The sequence below is a fragment of the Galleria mellonella genome, unplaced genomic scaffold, assembly GCF_026898425.1.
Source record: "Galleria mellonella isolate WM207_F2 unplaced genomic scaffold, CSIRO_AGI_GalMel_v1 utg176, whole genome shotgun sequence".
Lineage (NCBI taxonomy): Eukaryota > Metazoa > Arthropoda > Insecta > Lepidoptera > Pyralidae > Galleria > Galleria mellonella.
In genome coordinates this window covers 1,671,568-1,691,427 of record NW_026442019.1, presented here as the reverse complement: position 1 = coordinate 1,691,427, position 19,860 = coordinate 1,671,568, and the positions used below count along the sequence as shown (strand labels likewise).

The 19,860-nt window shown below is 39.7% G+C and overlaps 2 protein-coding genes across 2 annotated transcripts in view; both read right to left on the bottom strand.

The window, feature by feature from the left end:
• Nucleotides 1-260: 260 nt before the first annotated feature.
• Nucleotides 261-7,327, bottom strand: LOC113510518 (outer dense fiber protein 3-like). Its single transcript, XM_052893494.1, has 5 exons — nt 7,195-7,327; nt 5,097-5,298; nt 4,306-4,584; nt 1,813-1,915; nt 261-1,276 (listed from the first exon to the last, which is right to left on the bottom strand). The coding sequence occupies exons 1-5, from the start codon at nt 7,214-7,216 to the stop codon at nt 1,190-1,192; spliced, it is 693 nt and encodes a 230-aa protein (XP_052749454.1). The 5' UTR covers nt 7,217-7,327; the 3' UTR covers nt 261-1,189.
• A 761-nt stretch (nt 7,328-8,088) lies between these two features.
• The window catches only part of LOC128200351 (synaptic vesicular amine transporter-like), a 13,034-nt gene continuing 1,262 nt past the window's right edge, over nt 8,089-19,860 (bottom strand). Inside the window, exons 2-12 of the mRNA XM_052893516.1 lie at nt 19,493-19,782; nt 18,572-18,691; nt 15,714-15,869; nt 15,074-15,265; nt 13,929-14,027; nt 12,466-12,506; nt 12,214-12,384; nt 11,326-11,487; nt 10,068-10,221; nt 9,203-9,333; nt 8,089-8,236 (exon numbers count right to left, since the gene is read on the bottom strand). Of these exons, the coding sequence (XP_052749476.1) occupies nt 8,147-8,236; nt 9,203-9,333; nt 10,068-10,221; nt 11,326-11,487; nt 12,214-12,384; nt 12,466-12,506; nt 13,929-14,027; nt 15,074-15,265; nt 15,714-15,869; nt 18,572-18,691; nt 19,493-19,782 (1,606 nt within the window). The 3' untranslated portion in view covers nt 8,089-8,146. The remainder of the gene's footprint in view (nt 8,237-9,202; nt 9,334-10,067; nt 10,222-11,325; nt 11,488-12,213; nt 12,385-12,465; nt 12,507-13,928; nt 14,028-15,073; nt 15,266-15,713; nt 15,870-18,571; nt 18,692-19,492; nt 19,783-19,860) is intronic.

The window sequence follows — 19,860 nt, the reverse complement described above, 5'->3', positions numbered from 1 at the left end:
TTAACTGATCACTATGAAATTTGATATATACGTACTTATTGGGATGGAGAAAGATAGTTTTTTTTTCCTAGTCACGCGGACGAAATAGCGGGAAAAAACTTGTATTGTAATAATATACGAGGTTTTAGTTAAAATATTATATTGTAAAAATAATAAAACAATTATACAGCTTTAGACTTGAAACATAAACGATCATGGTTTACAAATACTAGAAAAAAAAACAATAACGAGGCAACAAGTTATAAAAACATGACAATTTTTATGATTATGCTGTTTTTACAGACGCATTAGAATGCGCACACAATTATGTATTCGAGGAAGCTCAACTGATTTCGTTGAAAAAACTCAACAAATTTCAAAACTTAAATATCGAAGGACTTTTACAATTTTTTTTTTATGCAACTTAGAATGGCAAACATGCTGACGCCAACCTGATGGAAAGTGGTAAATGTCGCCTGACATGAGCAGTACCATGGTCATAACAGAATACTTATAGGGGGAAATGGGATTGTTAGTAATAGAAATTGAGAATCCTATTGCTAGTAATATATCCAACCAGGTCGAACTCCTCGCGGTTCCCCCTGGAAACTATCATGATTAATTCCTGATGAATTCATCATGATGGGCTAACTGGCCTGTTTTCATTCTCATCTATCATCCTTCACTGGTGCTCCGCCAGCGTATCCCGTTAGCGCAGGCGGGGTTACTATTTTCTACCAATAAAAAAAAACAGAGTATTTATACTATTTCGCCCATGATACCGCCCATGCGTTGCCATTCCTGAGGAGTTAAGTGTTATTCCTTTGTACCCTGTAAATTCACTGGGATACGGCAGTAAATTTACAAAAATATTTTCAAACCGAAATACAGCTATGCAAACACAACTGCTTCACGGCCGAAACACGAATGGGACAGAGGTGCCTAAGCAAAACGACTTTTGTACAAAGTCTTCCTCTAGTAAATTTATGACATTTTGTCGCGATTATAAAATAGTGCGTTAATTGACGTTAAATAGAAGCGTCTCTAATCTTCATACGATTACATACATTTCATTCCTCTACTATATCGTAACGGTAACATCGCTGTCTTGCCATGGTAGGTTCAATTATAAAAGTTACTTTTAATACCCTTATAGCAGTTTGTTTTTGATTTTTAGATAGGCTGGTAGTTATAACTTTACGATTTAACTTTATAGACAGTCCATTGTGTCTTCCTTGATGATCATTGGCGGGGCATAGTCACCGTGCTTCGTTCCAAATGAGTATGAGTACGGATTCTGAAAATAAAATATAATATAATGGTCGCTGTGTGACCCCAACATAGAAATGGCCACATCTTCCTGTTTTGTGAGTGTTTTATTTTTTATACAATTTAGAATGGCATTTTCATTTGTAGCAAAGCATGGCTGGACTATTTTATTTTTCTATTTTCTTTTCATTCATTTATTTATTCAATAACAATCATACAATTGTGTTTGAAATAAGTTACAATATTTTATAAACTAAAAATTAAAGAAATAAACAATAAGGTTTTAAATAATTAAAAATAATACAAAAAATAAAAAAACCAAACAAAAAATATCTAACAAAAAACTAGGTAATTAACTAGCGACCTGTACCGGTTTTTCATGGGTAAATAAGTAGATAGATAAAATATAGGTCATGTTACTTTTGAATTTTTGAAATCGGTTAAGTATTTTTTTAGTTTCTCGATTATAAACAAAGAATGAAACTTGAATTTATAATATTACTTTAAATATACATTTTAATTTAAACCTTAAATCGGAGCTTGAGTAAATAAATTGCATGGTACCTTTTTAGTGTTGTAGAGGTGTGGTGGGTAGTTGGCTGGCCCTGGGGACTTGGATGCCTTCCCAGCGCCTTCTAACCGCGCACCCAAAGAATATATCGGCATTCTGTGACAATAGATTTTATAATAAAACTTAATTCTAATTATAATCACAGTACCTATCATCATCATCATTTCAGCCATTATTCGTCCACTACTGGACATAACTGTCCCCCATAGACTACCATAAATAACGGTCCTGAGCCACCGGCATCCACTGACTCCCTGCATTTTATTTCAAGTCATTACTCCATCTAGTTCACCCCACACTGCGTTTACCCGTACGCAGTTACCACCCAAGAACCTTACTGCCCCATCGGTTGTCGGTTCTTCGAGCTATGTGACCAGCCCATTGCCACTTCAGCTTGCTTATCCTATGGGCTATGTCGGTTATTTTGGTACACACAGTACCCATGCAAATGTAAAATTATCTTGTACATGGCCATTTGAAACAATTGTAAGGGTTTTTTGCGGATTCTTCTCAGCAGATTACAACATCAAACACGAGATAAGTCGCGAATTGTTTTATGATAAGGGTTATTCAGATATTGTAAACGGAAAACTAGAAATCGTGAACATGCTTAGGTTTAGGCAACACGCCAAGTGTTGACTTATGAAACCGAAACATGGTCGTACACGATTGTCCGTATGCAAAAGCTTCAAGTTACTCAGCGGGCTATGGAAAGGACTATACTCGGAGTTTCTTTGCGTGATAGAATCCGAAACGAGACCAGAGGGAGACTTTGTACAAAGTCGACTTGGGTAACCTCTGTCCCATTCGTGTTTCAACCGTGAAGCAGTTGTGTTTGCATGGCTGTGTTTCGGTTTGAAGGGTGGGATATGGCGTGAATTTACTGATGGAGGAATAACACCTGAGTCCTCAGGAATGGCAATGCATGGGGGTATCATGGGAGAAACAGTATACTCTGTTATGTCCATGGTACTGCTCATGTCTATAGGCGACAGTTACCACTTTCCATCAGGTGGGCCGTCAGCTTGTTTGCCATTCTAAGTTGTATAAAAAAAAAAAAAAAAAACGAGGATATCCGCAAAAGAACGGAAGTAACCGACATAGCCCGAAGGATAAGCAAGCTGAACTGGCAATGGGTTGATCAAAGAACCGACAACCGATGGGGAAAAAAGTTCTTGGGTAGCGACCTCTTACATGCCAACAAAATGTACGACGACCCTCTAGATGACTAGATGGAGTGACGACCTCAAATGCATTGCAGGAAGTCAGTGGATGCAGATGGCTCAGAATTGTTCCTTATGGTAGTCTGGGGGAACTACCAAATTCCATAGTAATTGGTTAAGTCATTTTATTATTTCAGCTGTTAAGTGTCCATTGCTGAACATAGGCCTTCCCCATAACCCCTTATGGGAAAACTCCCCAGTTTTGCCAATAATTGCCACGTTTGTCAGGCAAGTTGACAACCGCAGTTAGGTTTTTAGACATGTTTTAAGAGGGACGCTACTGCCCATCCCTCGCTCTCCCTTAGTCGCCTCTTACGACAACTAACAACGGAGAGGAAGGGGTGGCCCATTCTATACCGTAGCACATACGGCAAGCCATTAATGGGTAATAAATAAATTTACTTTCATATTAATATTAATAAGAATTAATATGGTGTCGTATAACACAGTAGTATAGTGTAGTGTTACCAGAGGGAGACAAAAGTCGATTGCTTGGGTACCTCTGTCCCATTCGTGTTTCAACCGTGAAGCAGCTGTGTTTGCACGGCTGTGTTTCAGTTTGAAGGGTGGGATATGGCGTGAATTTACTGGATACAGAGGAATAACACCTAAGTCCTCAGGAATGGCAACGCATGGGGCGACGCATAGGCGACGGTTACCATTTTCTATCAGGTGGGCCGTCAGCTTGTTTGCCATTCTAAGTTGTATAAAAAAAAATGTATTTTTTTTTGATAGGTGAAAATGGTATGGTAACCCCGCCTGCGCTAACGGGATACGCTGGCGGAGCACCAGTGAAGGGTGATAGATGAGAATGAAAACAGGCCAGTTAGCCCATCATGATGAATTCATCAGGAATTAACCATGATAGTTTCCAGGGAGAACCGCGAGAAGTTCGACCTGGTTAGGTATATTGCTAGCAATGGGATTCTCAGTCTCCATTACTAACAATCCCTTTCCCCCCAATGTAGTGTATTAGGATAGAATACAAAGGTTAGAGACCCCGCGCAATAATTTTTAGAAGTAATAATGAAGATAAAATAATAGGGGCCTGTCCCCCTTCCACTTCCTTAAAATAATCTTATGGTTCTGGATTCTTAAGAGCAAGAGGTTTTTTAATAAGACAAAAATGGAAAGTTAATCTCGTGTCTATTATCGGTTTGTACTAGCGGATTGCCGATGGGTTGAAGTAACAAACCTCTTTATTTTTTCTCATATTAAGATGAGATAGCGCTACAGTTAAAATAATGCTTAAACTACACTTACTTCGTTTTATAAACATCAGTGCTGTGTTGGTAATAGACTGCGGGTCCAGGAGATTTCGCCTTCGGATTGAACCCGACTCGAGCGCCCATTGTGTAGGCAGGCGTCTCACTCCCAAGTCTCAGGGCGTATGCGTTGGGCGCTGGGCCAGGCCTCTTCAGAGTGAAGCTGGTGCGAGCACCCATGGAGTAGACTGGAGCACGTGGTTCTTTCATCGGTGGGCAGCGTTCTGGGGCGTGCGCCCCTGGACCTGGGGTTCGGAGAATTGCTCGTTGCCCAAACCTATTGTCAAATATTAAATAAATATCTGAACATTGGATTAAAGTCGATGGCAACTGATAAGACTCTCTGATTATTTATTTACAGCTACAATAGATGATAGACTAATAAAGTGGAATATTTGGAATATCTGGTTTATCTGGTTATCATCTCACGAAATATATTACTAATTGATCTTTGTTTGCCTAATAATCCGTGCCTTCCTGATACAAAAACAATTCTCCATGTTATAATTCTTTAGTCCAGATTAGGTTCCGAGTTCAGTCGTAACTGAATCATCAATATCGTACCACCCTACTCTAAGATCCCACTGCTGGGCTCTCCATAATAGGAGAATAATCATATTAGCTTACGCTGAGCAGGTTAGGTAAGTAGGTATAAGTTCGAGTGTTCTTTCTCTTACACTGTGTACACAGGGATAATTTTACTTCGTGACGTCATAGAAATCTTAGGATTATAACAGAGGTCTTAGATATAATTTATTATTTAATTCGTTTAATAGGCATACGATCTACCTGGCACCAAAACTCCACGCCGGCGATGTCATCATGCCGTCCCTCGTGACCCGGTGTATCTTGTAGGCAGGGCCTGGCCCCAACTGCTTCACCCTGAACCCCGCGTTTGTTCCGAACGAGAACATCGGGTTACGGTACCGGGATGGATCGTGGCTGTTGTAACCCACTGTTGTGGGGAGCTGGTAAGCACCCGGTCCAGGGCCTGTGGGGGAAAGAATTAGTAAAGAGGACCAGCGACTTAAAACAGATGCTGCCTTTTCATTCTCACCATTCTCATCATTCCTCACTGGTGCTCCGCCAGCGTATCCCGTTGGCGCAGGCGGAGTTATCATTCCACAATCATCAATTAAAAAAAACTATATGTCCTTTCAAGTCGACCTTCTTACGGTCTTTAAGAGAAGAAAGTATTTTTTTTTTATGGATGAAAATGGTATGGTAACCCCGCCTGCGCTAACGGGATACGCTGGCGGAGCACCAGTGAAGGGTGATAGATGAGAATGAAAACAGACAAGTTAGCCCATCATGATGAATTCATCAGGAATTAACCATGATAGTTTCCAGGGGGAACCGCGAGGAGGTCGACCTGGTTGGGTATATGTTGGCTAGCAATGGGATTCTTAGTCTCCATTACTAATAATCCCTTTCCCCCCAAGAAGGAAGTATTGTTAGTATTAGTCTCATTGCTAACAAAATATTTTGTTAGCTCGATCTTCACCCTGGCCCCTTGAAAACAAAACCATCGTGGTTAATTTCATTCATTTAAGTAAGCTTATCAGCTCTTACTGTATTCTACATGCTGTAAGCACTATACATTAAGCATTTTATTGTATGTAAATAAAGATCCAAAGGCTTTTTTCTAATTATTTGGAGAATATCTGGACAGATTAACGAGTCCAATTGATTTTTTAGATGAAGAAAAAAAAATGTGTTTTAGGCAGGAAGTTTGCTTAAGAAATATTAAGTCGAATTAGACTTCGAACCAAGAGTTATGTAGTTGTTGGTTCGAATCTAGTGGATGTATCTGAATATCTAATCTGTAGTCAAATCTATTCTAGTTTTATTGCCAAACTCAATAAACAGCATTGTGTCATTGGCATGCGTTGTATATAAAATCTACAAGTCAAATATCTACACTTAATGATTATAATAGAATCGTTGCAATCACATAGTTGCCAGCTTGCATTCCTGCATAGTAACTTTTTTGGGTCAGTGCTCCTTCTTTCTTTACATCAATTGTAAATTTATATAAAAAATTAACTACACTATGTCTAATTCTTCTAGTATAACCTGACTGCGTCCTGCTGCTTTGCATGCGTAAATCAGTATATATATTTTTATTTATTTATTCATTAGTACATATATGTGTACATGGCGGACTTAATGCTAAAAGCATTCTCTCCCAGTCAACCGTAGGGAACAGCCTACTTCCTTTTTAAAAGGCCGGCAGCACACCTGCAATGCTGCTGGTGTAGTGGGTGATTATAGGCGGCGGTAGTCACTTGCCATCAGGTGAGCCGCAAGCTAGTTTGCCTCCTGTGTTATAAAAAAAAACCGAAACACAGTCATGCAAACACAACTGCTTCATGATTAAATGGAACTTAAATCTGGTGTAAGCTTTACCCTTATACGTTATCTAGAAGTATTCTGTTTCGCTGATTTGAAAATCTACGTGTACGTAGTTGTGGGTAAAAATTAGTATACTATAAATATACTACTATCATTTCAGCCATTATCTGATCCACTTGCTGGGCTATAAAGCCTCCCCATAGACTGCCATAAAAATGAACGGTCCTGAGCCATGATATAAAGTTATATGCATCCACTGAAAACTCCCTGCAATGCATTTCAGGTCGTCACTCCACCTAGTGGGTGGTCGTCCTACACTGCGTTTACCCTTACGCGGTCGCCACTCAAGAACCAAGAAATATACTATAGCGATAGTTAATTTGAAACTTTCCCGTTATTTACACATATTTAAATACTATCGGCGTCGACAATAAAAATGCGAGTAAATATGTAGGTACTAATTAACTGCAATTTTTTCTGTCTACTAAGTCCCTTACTACTAAGTGTATTTAAATGTATTACAAGGACTTACCCAAAGGTCTTTTACATGCCATTTTCTAAATTTACAATGTTAAAAATCACAAAAATTTTATTTATATTTGTTGAAAAATTTATACTATAATTTTGACATTTGATCCTATGTCACAGTGTAACTTTTGGACTAAGTAGACATGAAACAACTGAACAATAGTTTAAATGCCAAAAAACTAGTAGTTATTCTATATGAAAAGAGTTCTGATATAATACTGAGAGCTTCATAGCCTAGTAGATAGATAGATAGGTAGATAATTTATTTACATTACTTACAGCACACAAATAACAATACAAACATACACATAATACACAGTAAAAGAGATGAAAGAATGAAAATAAAAAATTGTAAATTAAGTAGTTTAGAGAAAGTGGACAAAAATGGAATGGTAACACCGACTGCGTTATCGGTGTACGCTGGCGTGGTACCAGGCTGGAAACATAGGAATAACTGGTGGTATGATACACGTATCATACCTCAACCGACAATCAACAATCGTTGAAAAAGCAAGGTACTTGAGTGGTAACTGTACAGGTAGGGGGGGGGGGGGGGTATTTTTGCAAGTCCAAAAATATGAGATTTTATTATTTATTTATACTTTATGGTATACAAAAAAAAAATACAATCATATAATATATATAAAATAAAGATGTACAACAGGCGAGCTTAACTCTGTAAGAGTTCTCTTCCAGCAAACGCTGAGTGGAAAAGAGCATTAATTACCAGCGGGCAGTGTGCGTACAATAAGAAGAGGAAACAGTATGGTTGTTTCTATTAAGAAATTATTATTATGTTTTCAATAATGTATGATCTTTTATAAGATGACTTATGAATTAATAAATAAAACAATTTATTGTTTACACATCACATTGAAATTTATTTAGAAATGGAGAAATAAGTTAGTTGTTTGAACACGACCAGTATATGGCAACACACACATACAACATTCATATTAGTGCAACGGTGTGTATATTTGTGGTCGGAGAGGAGTCACCTCGCCTTCTTCACTGTCAGGCTCATCGTCAGGAGTACTGGCACCCCACTAGAAGCAGGAATAATGGATAAAAAAATCTCTTACGCCTAGTCCTATACTATATGGTTGATGGCTCACCTAATGGAAAGTGGTAAGCGTCACCTATAGGGGGAAAGGATTCTTAGTAATGAGGTTTATCAGCCCCATCTTGAAAATGCATCTTGTCAAGCCGACCTCCCCGCTCTCTGGAAACCATTGTGCTTAATTCCAGGCCAACTGAGTTGCCTTTTCATTCTCGCCTATCATCTCTTACTGGTACTCCACCAGCATATACTGTTAGCGTATATACGTCACCTATAGTCATGAACAACAAAATGGATATCATCAAGGCCGTAAAATTTACAATATATATGGTTTGAACTCGTGTTTGTCTCATAATTATGTATTTCTTTACAGGAAAACCAAGATTAGGTACAAACTAAGCCACGAATAAGTTTTCACAAATAGTAAAAACACTACATGAAGTAACAAAAACAGGATATATATTAATATACATATTTATAGGGTATTAACAATACGTCTTGTCGTTCGTCAGTGTGTTCACGACTAAACCGTTTTTATTTTCGGAGAAATATTACACTTGTACAGTGTCCCATTATGTCTTTAGACATTTGTATTACTTATTATATCAGCCGTTAACTCTCCATTGCTTAACATAGACTTCCCCTGTAACCAGTAGTTGCCACGTTTGGCAGGCGGGTTTGCAACCGCAGTTTGGCTTTAACGATGTTTTAAAAGGGGTATTGCTGCTCATCCCTCGACCATTAAGCTCCCATAGTTGCCTCTTACGACACCCACCGAAAAGGAAGTTATGGCTCATTCTATGCTGGGATCACACAGTTCTAGACATTTGAACATTTGAAAGGAAAACCAATTGTTCCATTATTCCCACCCCTTCTTTGAAGTGGCTTAAAATCACGGCAGATTTTAATTCAAATTTCAAGGTACCATATTTTTTTAATAGAAAATGCAGACCTGTTCTGATAGAGGATGCTCAGATAGGGCTCTGTACAGCAGTCCAGCGTACAGCAAGTTGAGAACTCCCAGCGCTCGAAGTGCTGTCTCGAAACCTACACACCAGGACATGGTGCCGCCAACTATTGGACCTGTTGCAACAAACACACTTTAAAATTGCCATAAATAATTATATAATTCACTACAAGCGTCATAGTGTATCCTGTGGTGTCTATGGTATAACTTGGAGGTTGCGTCTTTTCATCAGATGGGGCATTTCTTGTTTAATTGCCATTTTCAATAACATAAACTTGAGAATTAGTACGAAATCATTTCAGTAACATAATCTTGAGTATTAGTACAAAATCATTTCAGGAGGAGGATGGGAAACCGCCTAAACTCCATAATCTATATAGGTTTTTCCAAATTCAAAGTTCCATCAGAAAGAAGTCCTATTCTCGCGGTTTAATGTGGGCGATATGGCGACTATTGAATGAGAAAGGGAGATTGCTCCTTCAGTAAGTTTAAATTTAAGTGTTTAGAAGTTGATTCTCTTTACCTATTTTGTAAGAGACTCCATGTGTAAGTGGCTTGATATGAATTTACAAAGATGAACGATAGTGAAGATATTTGAGCTTGATATAATAACCTTTATAACCAAATTTATGAGACCAAAATTACAGCTAATATCACACTAGTCATTAAGCTAAAATATTCTGTTACGAGAAATCAGACATCTGGCGAGAGGATTTGGATTATTCACACTTTAGTCAATTTGAAAGTCGGTTTTCTTTCTTGGCCTTACCAAGCATCACATCTTGTAGTTCTTTCAAATTGCGCTACAATCCCAAAGGCGATTAAATGAATAAGTAAAGTGAACAAGTACCGAGTGCATAGGCGACGCTGGAGGTGGCCTGCAGCAGGGCGGCCAGGTGCGGCAGGCGGCGCGTGTGCCGCGCCAGCAGCGCCGCCACCAGCGCCGCGTCCGTGGCGCCCAGCCCGCCGCCCAGCGCCGCGTGCGGCAGTGCCAGCCGCGACACCTGTCGTACACATGACTCACACTCTCACACACACAGCCTGCCGCCCAGCGCCGCGTGCGGCAGCGCCAGCCGCGACACCTGTCGTACACATGACTCACACTCTCACACACACAGCCTGCCGCCCAGCGCCGCGTGCGGCAGTGCCAGCCGCGACACCTGTCGTACACATGACTCACACTCTCACACACACAGCCTGCCGCCCAGCGCCGCGTGCGGCAGCGCCAGCCGCGACACCTGTCGTACACATGACTCACACTCTCACACACACAGCCTGCCGCCCAGCGCCGCGTGCGACACCTGCCGCACACACATGGCTCACACACTCACATACACAGCCCGCCGCCCAGCGCCGCGTGCGGCAGCGCCAGCCGCGACACCTGTCGTACACATGACTCACACTCTCACACACACAGCCTGCCGCCCAGCGCCGCCGAACACAATTTAAAATTGCACACACACCTGTCGTACACATGACTCACACTCTCACACACACAGCCTGCCGCCCAGCGCCGCGTGCGGCAGCGCCAGCCGCGACACCTGCCGCACACACATGGCTCACACACTCACATACACAGCCCGCCGCCCAGCGCCGCGTGCGGCAGCGCCAGCCGCGACACCTGCCGCACACACATAGCTCACACACTCACACACACGGCTCACACACTCACACACACAGCCCGCCGCCCAACGCCGCGTGCTGCAGCGTCAGCCGCGACACCTGCCGCACACACACGGCTCACACACTCACACACACAGCCCGCCGCCCAGCGCCGCGTGCGGCAGCGCCAGCCGCGACACCTGCCGAACACACATGGCTCAGACACTCAGACACACGGCTCACACACTCACACACACAGCACACACACGACACATGCACACACACACGCACACACTCACACACACGCACACACACATGCACACACACGCACACACACACGCACACGCACTCGCATGTAATCACGCACACGCACACGTACTCGCATGCATACACACGCACACGCACTCGCATGCACGCATCTGATTTAATTTTCTACATACAGGTTACAGTAACCACTAGTACCATTTTATTTTCATCTATAAATGCACGGAAATAACAGAAATTACAGATGTAGCATGCGGCACGGCGAGCGCGGCTAGCCCCACCGCGACCTGCCCCGTGATGGCGACGCGCTCGGCGCCCAGCCGTCGCGCCACGCCGCCCAGGCAGCTGGCGGCCACCAGGTAGCCCACGCTGTCAGGGATGAACACCGCTCCTGTTTGCCAGCGCTGCAAACCATATACTGGTTATGTACTTGCAATTTATACAGTAACACAATTAAATACCAAACCAATATTTTTACCAAAGAGAGACTATGTACAAGAGTCGTTTGCTTGAGCACCTCTGTCCAATTCGTGTTTCTACCGTGAAACAGTTGTGTTTGCATGACTGTGTTTCGGTTTGAAGGATGGGATATGGCAGTGAATTTACAGAGTACAGAGTAATAACTAGGTGTCATGTCGTATAGGGAGGTTAAGGATATGGCCTGGGATAGAGCTGGCTGGAAGAAGATGCATGAATTAGTTGCACCGACACGAGGAAACTCTTAAATGAAAAGAAGAAGAAGAGTAATAACACCCGAGTCCTTAGGAATGGGGGGAGGGGGGTTAAATTTGCGAAACAGTATACTCTGTTATATCCACAGTACTGCTCATGTCTTTTGGCGACGGTTACCACTTTCCATTAGGTAGGCCGTCAGCTTGTTTACCATTCTAAGTTGCAGAAAAAAAAGTATATTTTCGATCAGTAAGTAGCGCAGTTCAGGAATGCTTGTAATATCTGAGTTATTGACCCGTATCACATGAAGATAATAATTTCACTGTAATATCATTCGAAATTAAGAATTAAAACCACCTACGCCGGCCCACTCTATGCCGGGACCACAAAAATTTAAGTTTATTCTAATAAAAATATTTCTTTTTTCTTTCTTTGACTACATATTTATTAAATAAAACCTGCGGATGAAACTTTTTCATAATCCAAAGAGGAAGGCAAGGTTCCAATGATGCCATGACGCTGGTGGTGAGCAGTATAGCTCCAACGCAAGCGCCTGTCGACTCGCGCTTCGCTACTCTAAGCGCGCCCCATAGTTCATTCTTGGTGGAATCACTACGCTCTGTGGAAATCTAAGGAAATTGAAACAAATCATGTTATAGCAGCAGGTTGAAGATTACCAAGTTAAATTCAAAGTAGACCACCGTACATACTTGATTGAACTCTTCTTTATCCAAAAACACATATTGCATGACTGAAACAAGATGGGTTTTTCATGTTATTACATGAAACATTGATGGGTATTTCGAGTTAATTTAGTATTCGAAATTTAACGGATATTAAATTTTATTTATGCAATTTTAAGTGACAAATTTATGAAACGAGCCAATATACCTACATGAAAAGCGTCATGGACATCAAAGAAGAGATCATGGTGTCCATGTGTTGCTATGCAAAAATTCTTTGTGGTAGAAATACGAATGGAAGAAAGGTACACAAACAGATAACTTATTTATGGTCTTATTTTGTTAATAAATGATATAGACTACTCTGCATCTATATTTATTTACCGCAAACATCTATATTTACCACAAACTAACTTGATATGAAACAAACAAAAAAACTTACATAATGCCTATTAAAATTTATAATCATTTGCCAAATAACCTAAAAGAATACTAAATTTAAATTTATTATTAAAAAAATGGTTACTTGATATTACTTTTTGCAATTTTAATGAATTTTTTCTTTGGTTCTTGACTTTTTTTATATTTACATTATAAATAATTTAATTAATATATAAAATAATCATTAATATATTGTAATTGTGACCATGTGGAAATTTATTATTGTTGATTGTTGTATTTTAATCTGTTTTAAACTTTAATGACGACTTCATTGTATAACTGTAAAATAATTAATGTTATGTAGCTAATTGTATTGTATGTCCGTTGTATGGGTAGACTGTGTAAATTCCCTTTAAGACGTTAATTTTTTTATGCAACTATGGTAAGCAAGTTGACGGTCCACCTGATGGAAAGTGGTAACCGTCGCCTATAGACATGAGCAGTACTATGGACATAACAGAGTATACTGTTTCGCCCATGATACCCCCCATGCGTTGCCATTCCTGGGGACTCAGATGTTATTCCTCTGTACCCTGTAAATTCACTGCCATAATAATATTATATGATAATGCCAAAATAAATTAATAACATCTTATGAATAATTATAATGTACAGCTCACAGTAAACATTTATTCTTATTCTATTCTATTTTCTGCATATTAATCATATATAATTTATATATATATATATATATATATATATATATATATATATATATATATATATATATATATATATATATATAAGATATATATTTATATATATAATATATATAATTTATATATATATATTATATATAATAGTAGAGGCAAAATTCTGGGCCACCTTATACGACATGATGATTTTTAAAGACGTATTGGAAAGAAAAATAAAAGGTAAAAGAGGAAGGAGAGATCGAGAAATAACTACATGGGACAGATAAAGGAAAAAATATGTGCCATGTCATAAAGGGAGGTCAAAAATATGGTCTAGGATAAAGTTGACTGGAAGAGAATGCATAAATTAGTTGCTCCGTCAAGAAGAAGATGTAAATATAGGTATATACTTACGAAGATCAGCAAGTAATGCAGCAGATAATAGCAGGAAAGGGGCTCCGCGACTCCAGAGTGCATACGCTGCACCGCCAAATGGGTAGCCAATTAACACTCCTGTATGACAAAGATGTTTTAAACATTTATAAATTAACTACTTAAATCTCTCAGCTTCTTCCACGTGATCCAGTAAGTACATAAAATATCCGGTGCTAAGTTTACAGTATCCATGTATCGAATTTCATTTAAATTCGTTTCGTAGTTTTTGTATGGAAGAACAACAGACATCCATCCATCGGTCGTTATAAACTTTCTCAATAAGATTAAGTGCTGTTAAATATTACCTACTTATTTTAAAATTAGGATAGTATAAATTTCATTTATTCATTAACATATGTATGTGTGCATGGCGGACTTAATGCTAAAAGCATTCTCTCCCAGTCAACCACAGGGAAGTGTCAGAATACTCGAATGCGGTACTAGTAATTATTGATATACATACATACTAAAATCACATATATAATATAAACAAATATATATATATATATATATATATATATATATATATATATATATATATATAAGTAAAAAAATTCCTTACACATAAATATTATACAGTCACTATTATCTAATATAAAAATAGATAAATAGCAGAATAGACAATTCCGCAACTCTCAGCCGTTGTTCTTTGTACGCGCTCCAATGCTGCATACGATTGCGTGCTTGGCGATTACTATCGGCACTGCTCTATCTATACTGCTCAGTTTGCTCCCACTTAACAGGCTATTTCTTTGTTCAATTCTCTGATCACTCAGCAGCCAGATATTGATACTTTTAATGACAAGTTAAATGAATTTTTTAACTAAGAATTTTCCAAGGCGGACTGCGTAGGTATAGAAAGACCTGAGAGAATACATTACTGGCCCTGTGACCATAACAATCCCTCCACCCTAAAGTTCTAGAATTCAATTATAACATACTTTGAAGCTTTAGCGGTTTTGCACATTGCCTCACTTTCCCTTGACTACTGCACAATATTAATATTTACACTTACAAATACTTACATATCGTCATAGTCCTAGAATACTACGGATCATAGTACAAGATCTGCTTGGTTTGGGAATAGATCTCGGCCGCGTAATCCAGTGGTTTTCAAAAGTTACCTAAAGCAACAGCCCCGAGTAGGAGGCCGATGGCCCGGTGGCGCTGGTGCGCGGGCAGGGCGGCGGCGGCCAGCGCCAGCCCCGCCACGCCGGCCAGCGCCGCGCCCGCGCCGTGCGCCGCGCGACCTGCGCACGCGCACCACGCGCACCACGCGCCCGCCGCGCCTGCTCGCCGGCTGCACGCCATGAACACTGCGACCACACCACACCACACCACACCACACCACTACCTGACTCCTCACAAACCCCATAGCTAACAATGAGATATAACAGTCCTATTGCTAGCAATACACTCTATCATGTCGACATCCACACGGTTCCCCCTGGAAACCATAGTGGTTAATTCTTGTTCAATTGGTCACTATTGGCCAACTGACCTGCCTTCATCCTCACCTGTCACCCTTCACTGGTACTCGTCAGCGTATACCGATAGCGCAGGCGGGGTTACCATTCCATCTTCACCCAATAAAAAAATCCCTTTCCCCCGGTAAAGGTGAGGTTAGATCAGTTGACCTCTGGTTTTCAGGAGAAATACGTACTGGAACACACCGTAGATGGGGTGGCGATCTCAAATGGCTTTCAGAAGTTTTCTTTATTGCTGCGTAACATACATTTATTAGTACATTTATTTATTACGTACCGGTGGCAGCACCGGCCAACACTAAGGTACCAGCGCGGAGTACCTTAGCGGGGCCATGTTTGCAGACCGCTACTCCAGCAAAAGGAGCCGTCACAAGTTGTGATGCTGCTTTAGCACCCAGCACTAGTCCTACTACTGCTTGGGATCCCCCTATACCTGTCGTGATGCCGTTCAAGTCATCAATATACAGGGTGGAAGGGACAGGTTGGCCAAAACGAAAACAGCTGATTCAGACGAATGGTCTGAGTCAGATGGCAGATTATTTTCTCACCGGAAATGCACAACAATCATATAATTAACGAATGTTAGTTTTGATGCCGCGCAATGTATTTGAAATTTTGCGATACACATGGCGCGTGATACCTACAACGCGTATAGTCAATGGCGCTTCTTCATAGGTAGTTTTCCTACGCTTATGGCGTTGACTTTACAGCTGATTTCGTGCGTCGCGGTAAGATTGTAATACAAATATTACATTGCTGTGTTTTGGTATTTTATAGTATTTCACAATAAATTATTACTATTTCATTATATTGTGACATAATATCATAGATTACATGATTTTAAATGGAAAAAAAATAACAGGAAAAATTTGAAAATTTCCGGATAGTATTTCTACCGCTTTTCAGTTCTGAATAATGCTCTGAATTTACTGTTTCTATTTTTGCCAACTTGCCTTACACCCTGTATAGATCTATAGCTACGTAGTTATAAAGAGAAATACACTCCTCGCAAAAATTAAGGGAACATAAAAATTATTGAAATTTTTGGGTGATTTTCAACAGGCTGTATTTTAGTGAAAAATAATCGTACAGGAAATTTAAAAAAAGGGTTTTGAAGCTTGAAAACTCTAGTTTTCAGATTTTTTGGTGAAAAAATTTTTTGAGCTCCGGTTTCCATGCAATTCTTAAATAAAGCTGAAAATAATTTTTTTCTAAATTTTCTAGGTTTTGTTTTTCACTCTATGGGCATGGAAAATTTTTTTCGAGCTACTCCATTGTATAGGTCTCTTAGCGTGTTTATTCAGCTTCAAAAATCGCTTTGGATGGCTCAATTACGACCATTTGTCTCCGAGATATCGAACTTTGAATGCAAAAGCATCCTTTTCCATTCAACTGCTAATATCTCTGGAACTACTGGTCGCACAGCAAGCGGGCGCCGAGTTTCTTTATCTGCATAAAATTTTCTTGATTTTTTTTTCCATTTTTTTTTTTTTGATAATGAATTTTTAAAAAACAAAAAATTGAGTAAAAAGTGAAAAACAAATGAAATTATTGATTTTTGAATGGATTAGGGTGAGTTTAAGGGACAAAAACCTTGTTCCCTTATTTTTTCCAAAATTTCAATCAATTGGTCCGGGAAAAACCGTTGAACCGATCGCTCCAGGGATTTATGGGGTTCTTTAAGGAACAATAGACTGTAAAATTTTCCTCAAACCTTAGCTTTCCCGCCCATATTAGCGAAGATACAGCCAAGTAACCAAAAAAGGAGAAAAAGTCACTTTTTTCCACTTTTTTCAATTCAATGTTAGAGGTGGAAAAAAATTTTTTCTTCACTAACTCTTGACTGTGCTTAATTGGAGATTTTATGCAGATAAAGAAACTCGGCGCCCGCTTGCTGTGCGACCAGTAGTTCCAGAGATATTAGCAGTTGAATGGAAAAGGATGCTTTTGCATTCAAAGTTCGATATCTCGGAGACAAATGGTCGTAATTAAGCCATCCAAAGCGATTTTTGAAGCTGAATAAACACGCTAAGAGACCTATACAATGGAGTAGCTCGAAAAAATTTTTCCATGCCCATAGAGTGAAAAACAAAACCTAGAAAATTTTGAAAAAAATTATTTTCAGCTTTGTTTAAGAATTGCATAGAAACCGGAGCTCAAAAAATTTTTTCACCAAAAAATCTGAAAACTAGAGTTTTCAAGCTTCAAAACTCTTTTTTTAAATTTCCTGTACGATTATTTTTCACTGAAATACAGCCTGTTGAAAATCACCCAAAAATTTCAAAAAATTTTATGTTCCCTTAATTTTTGCGAGGAGTGTAATTAAAATTTGTTTTTACAAGAGACTACAACATGTGGTTCTTCAAAAGAGGTACATAGCTTTCTTCAAGGTCGGCAAAGAGCATGTAATGACCTCGATATTGCAGGTTTTGATAGGCTATGGTAACTGCTTACCATCAGGTACGCCGAATGCTTGTTTGCCACCTCGGTGATATAAAAAAAAAAGGCTTTTTGCTTATGTTTCATATCAAGGAGTTTTTTCTTAGAAAAATATCAGCTATAGTCCTCATAAAATTAATAGGAGATCAACATAGGGGTAAATTCCATAAACTAGAAAGGAATTGTTATAACTAATTCAGAAATACTGATACAATCCCGTAAAATGTACCGTCTTCATCACCATATCAGTGGTTTTCTGTCCACTGCTAAACATAGGTCTTCTAAGACTGTCATAAGAAACCCCTCCTTATGGCTGTTTACCATTGAGGGGATTTTACCAATAGTTGTCACGTTTGGCTTTGAGTTGGCAGTTGTTTTTAGTGATATTTTAAGAAGCATACTGATCTGCCCATCCCTCGACTAATAAATTGCAGTAGCTTCTCAGTAGCTTCCAATGACACCCATGGGAAAGGAAGAAAGAGCTAGTAGATTCTATACCATACAGCAAGTTCTTTCTGATTTTGCCTAGGTCTTAATACATAACTATGTTCCTCTTATACAACTTACCTAAAAAGTGTAAAAAAGATCTGTCTTTATGTCAAAAAGTAATTTTTTTTTCTAGAAAAATAACTAGGTATATTCAAAAATGTAGGTAAAGCTGTGGTCGCCACTGATCACAAGTCTTACCATACCTACCTTGAGTATCTTCTGTATTGATGTTATGTACGGTACTGTTCAGCAGTACAGCAAGAGGCGCGTCGTGTGTTGTCCACAGCTCCAACGACTCACCGCGCACCCAGTCCGGTATTATAGGAACTGCAACAAATGATACGTGCCCTGCTGTAAAATAATATTATAGTAACAGTCATTGGGAGGAAGGGATTGTTAGTAATGGAGTCGAACAGCTCCATTGCTAGCAATATACCCTGTCAGGTTGACCTCTACGCGTTTCCTACTGGAAATCATCATGCTTAATTATTGTAGAATTCGTCACGATGGGCTGCTTTAATTCTCACCTTTCATCTGGCACCAGTGACAGGATGAAAGCAGATCACTGGTGCCAGCGTATACCGATAGTGCGGGCGGGAGTACCATTCCATTACCAACCATAAAAAAAGTAGCAGTCATAACATCATAATGATTACCATTGTTTTAGTAATCCATTTCTTCCCTCTTCGATAGACAGGGGCTTTATGGGAGTACGATCGCAGGCTCAGCTGTCACGCTGTATTCTGTGGGATCTATAGTGCTATTCATGACTATAAGCAACAATGACTACTTTCCATCAGGTGAGCCATCAGCTCGTTTAGCCATTTCAAATTTTATAATAAATCACCAGAGGTAAACACACGGCACTCCTGTGACCAGTTAACCATTGTCCAGCAAGAACACCCAGAAGCAATAACTTGCACTTGTAAATAAATACCGAGGAAAACTCAAACTGATCAACCATCATTAGGTAAAAATACATCATGTTCTATCTGAAAGAGACGTCTCCGGAACCATGAAACCATGAGACGAATATGAAAATTAAGTAAAGAGATGTTCAAGATAGTTATCACTTTAATTGATGCTCCGTGGCTGATTTGTAAGGGATCAAGCATGAACAGCACTTACCTACAACTGTAAGCAGCACATTATCCAGAAAGAACGTGAAATAGATCAAAGCGAAGGCCAGAGCCCCGTTAGTTGACGCTTCACCTTCCTTCATTCTCACATATCCCGATTTAAACACTGTGGAACAGTTCACGCACGCGGAACGTCTGGGAAAATGAACTAAGCAGTTTATAGGATAGCACAGCGCAGCCGCATCTGTCTCGGGGCGATAACAAATGCCATTCTGTTTCCAATCAGTGTTCACCAGCGCGTGTGCGTTTCGCCCTAATACAATTTTCTGGCCTGTAACCCTGCATTGGTTAACGACACGTTTATCGGGCGATAATGATTTTAAAGATGGAACAGGCTCCTGATTCTATTAGAGTAGG

Bases quoted from the DNA above. Each gene is read 5' to 3' on its own strand.
- LOC113510518 (XM_052893494.1), bottom strand. From the start codon at position 7,216: ATGGCATGTAAAAGACCTTTGG. The intron at 4,585-5,096 runs GTAGATCGTATG...ATTTGACAATAG, and splicing joins GCGTGGAGTTTTGGTGCCAG to GTTTGGGCAACGAGCAATTC. The intron at 1,277-1,812 runs GTACCATGCAAT...TTTTATTTTCAG, and splicing joins ACCTCTACAACACTAAAAAG to AATCCGTACTCATACTCATT.